General features: G+C 39.2%; 2 protein-coding genes across 2 annotated transcripts; both read right to left on the minus strand.

The window, feature by feature from the left end:
- Nucleotides 1-1260, minus strand: LOC110039215. Its single transcript, XM_020744208.1, has 2 exons — nt 705-1260; nt 1-614 (listed from the first exon to the last, which is right to left on the minus strand). The coding sequence occupies exons 1-2, from the start codon at nt 1258-1260 to the stop codon at nt 1-3; spliced, it is 1170 nt and encodes a 389-aa protein (XP_020599867.1).
- Nucleotides 1261-2172: 912 nt separating this feature from the next.
- On the minus strand, nt 2173-2973 carry LOC110039216. Its single transcript, XM_020744209.1, has one exon. It carries the CDS (start codon nt 2971-2973, stop codon nt 2173-2175), a length of 801 nt encoding a protein of 266 aa, XP_020599868.1.
- Nucleotides 2974-3097: the final 124 nt, after the last annotated feature.

The following is a 3097-nucleotide window of genomic DNA, read 5'->3' on the forward strand; positions in this document are numbered from 1 at the left end:
TCAAAAAAATCTCAGTGAATGGTGTGATAAGCTTTGCAAATATCTAATTTGTAGATCATATTCCCTCCCCCTGCATCTTTTATCCAAGTCTTGGTATAATTCATGGGATAAAAGAACATTGTCCACAATGCTTCTTCCTTTGATAAAGGCAGTTTGATTGTTGTTGATGATCCTATTCAGGTGGGGTTGAATTCTGGCCACAAGGACCTTGCTAATGATTTTGGATATCACACTGGTGAGACTTATGGGTCTGAACTGATCCCATCTGTTGCAAACAGTCTCTTTGGTTATGAGGACAATAATGGAGGAAGTGAAGTATTTAATGGGTTCTTGTCCAGTGAAAAAGGCTTGCACAACATCAATATCGTCACTTTTGATGACATTCCAGGCAGTTTTGTAGAAATCAGCTGAAAAACCATCAAGACCTGCAGCTTTATTGCTATCAATTGAATTCAAGGTTGTCTTAATCTCCTCTTCAGAAGGAATATCAGCAAGTTTGAGGGTAGAGGTATAATGTCTGCAATGGTCAAACAGATTACCTTTAACTTCAGTCCTGACCACCTCACTCTTTGTGAAAAGCTTTTGGAAATGTTCAACAGCATTATCAATAATAGCTTGGGAAGTGTAGCCAGTCTTTGTGAGAATTTTTTATCTTATTAATCTCATTACATTTCCTCTTATGATTTATAATTGCATGGTAATACCTTGAGTTTCTGTCCCCCAATGATTTTGTGTTGCTTTCTGGTGAAGAAGTTGCTCCTGCAAATGGATAGCATTAAGTAAGCCTTCATTAGCATTATAAAGGTCAGTTTCGAAATTAGGATTTTGACTAAGCTTGTATTCCAAATCATTCACAATGGCCTCAGCTTCCACCACCCTAGTATTCAAATTGTCAAAAGTCTGCCAGTTCCAAGACGTGAGTTTAGCAGCAAGTTTCTTATGCAGAATCCATAATTTCACCCATGGGTTGTCATTATGATAGATGGCCCAAACAGAAGTAACTTGGTTCATAAAATCAGGATGAGATGACCAGACATTTAAATATATGAAATTTGCTTTGGTGGAGTTGATGGAGCTGTTAATGGAGATTAGAAGGGGTCTGTGATCATAACCAGTCATGGATAAATGGGAGACAGTTGTGTACAAAAAGTCATTTAGCCAGTGATCATTAGCAAGAGCTCTGTCTATTCTTTCCCAAACATTGCCTCTTCTCCAAGTGAATATGTGGCCAGAGAAACCCAAATCATAAAGTCTAGCCATATGCATATTATCTAAGAAAAAGCTCATTTTATTTATATCAAGAGGTCTGCCTCCTATTTTTTCATCAGGAGAAGTCATGCAGTTGAAGTCCCCACAAGCCAGCCACTTTGAGGAGATATTTAGGCTCAGATTAAGAAGTTCCTTCCAAAGTTCTACCCTCCCAGCAGAAGAAGTTGGGGCATAAACAAAAGTTGCTTGAGCAAAGTGGCCTGCCAAAGATAGTGATAAATGCAAAAACTGAGGGTGGTCTAAGATAATATGCCAAGTGACTTCTTTTCTGCAGAGAAGCCAAATTTTATTATTGCATCTAGGAGAAATATGAAAGCCAGGGAATTTTTTAATGATTCTATCTTGGTGCTTAGCGACCGTGGGTTCAAGAAGAGCAATACACTAGAGTTTTTGCATCCAATTTAAGTGCAGTAATCTGCTAAGGGACCTAGGATGTGCCAATCCCAACATTCCAGCAAAGGAGGTTAATCATTGAACATTTTTCCTCTCCTCCTTGTTCTAGGAAGAGATTCCAAACTTTTGGACATGTGTTCCCCAGAGGTAGCAGCATTTTGCTTCAGCTCTTGCAACAACTTCATTTTCTTTTTGGATTGATGGATCTGCCATTCTTACTCCAGGTCTATGTTCAACTATTGGACAACATTATCTTCCAAGACATTGATAGTAGGTGACTGCAATATAGGAAGATCTGTGTGGTCCCTGTTAGAAAGAGTCAATATTAAGACTTTCGGCATATCAGCTGATCCCAATTTAGAAATTACTCCAACAGGTGCTTCACATGGAGATGTGGGAACATCAATAGGGGTAAGGGGGAGCAAAGGGATCAGGTTAGTAGAAGGTTTAGAAGAACCTTCAACAGGGAAATTTAAAATAGATTTGGGACTAAGGGTTAAGAAATTTGAATCAGCTTGAAGATTGAGAGCATTGGGCTGGGAAGGGAAAAGAGGGGAAGGCAAATTTTTCAGGGGTTCCTTCAAGAGGGGCCTCAGATTGGATTTCCACCATGGGTGGGCAATCAACAATATCAAGTGTAGGGGAATTTAAAGGTGGTTTGGGATCATTATCAAGGTTTTGGGCCAAGGTTTTGGTGGGAGATTCAGGGTTCAAATGTAGTGAAGTAAATTGTTGTGTAGGGATAGGAGTGTGTCCAGAGACTGAATTCTTTTTCTTGGGATGCAATCTGAAACATCTGTTGTTAGTGTGCCCAAACCTCTTGCAATTATGGCAATAATAAGGCCTTTGCTCCATAACAATTTTCTGCCAATAACCATTGTTAGCAGTGCTCAACCATATGTCATCTATTTCAGGTTGAGTGATATCCCTTTCCACCAGGATTCTAGACACAGAAGGTCTTGAGAGGTTAAATGTAAGAGCATCAAGCTTCTTTTGTCTTCCAAGGGCAGTGCCAGTAGTAAACAGTACTTGGTGGGTGAAGAAAACTTGGTGGTTGAAGAAATGTAGCTTCAGCCTAGGAAGCTTGAACCAGATGATAACTATTTTGGGTTCCTTTGAGGGATCAAAATCAATAGTCCATTTAAGCAATTTCATAGAAATACCATCCAAAAATAGAACTTGTTTAGCAAAGAGCCTTGCATAATCCTCTTCCTTTGCTAATTGAATCATTATATGCCTTCCATCCATCAATCCAACCTTCCAAGCACTTACCAGTTTCAAATCATCAAAATATTTTCTAATTTCATCCATTTTTGGATGGCTGAACTGAAATTTTCCCGCCAGGGTAAATTTTTGAGCCTCAGCCAAAGAGCAAATTTCCTGGTCAGAGAAAATAGCAACCACTTTGCCTCCTTTTCCACATAAGGATTTGACA

Source organism: Phalaenopsis equestris, unplaced genomic scaffold (genome assembly GCF_001263595.1).
Source record: "Phalaenopsis equestris unplaced genomic scaffold, ASM126359v1 Scaffold235856, whole genome shotgun sequence".
NCBI classification, from domain to species: domain Eukaryota; kingdom Viridiplantae; phylum Streptophyta; class Magnoliopsida; order Asparagales; family Orchidaceae; genus Phalaenopsis; species Phalaenopsis equestris.

What these genes read in the sequence shown, in the direction of transcription:
- LOC110039215 (XM_020744208.1), bottom strand. Translation starts at nt 1,260, where the DNA reads ATGGCTAGACTTTATGATTTGGGTTTCTCTGGCCACATATTCACTTGG. An exon ending in TTGGGGGACAGAAACTCAAG is followed by an intron (nt 615 to 704) that starts GTATTACCATGC and finishes ACACTTCCCAAG; the next exon opens with CTATTATTGATAATGCTGTT.
- LOC110039216 (XM_020744209.1), bottom strand. Translation starts at nt 2,973, where the DNA reads ATGGATGAAATTAGAAAATATTTTGATGATTTGAAACTGGTAAGTGCT.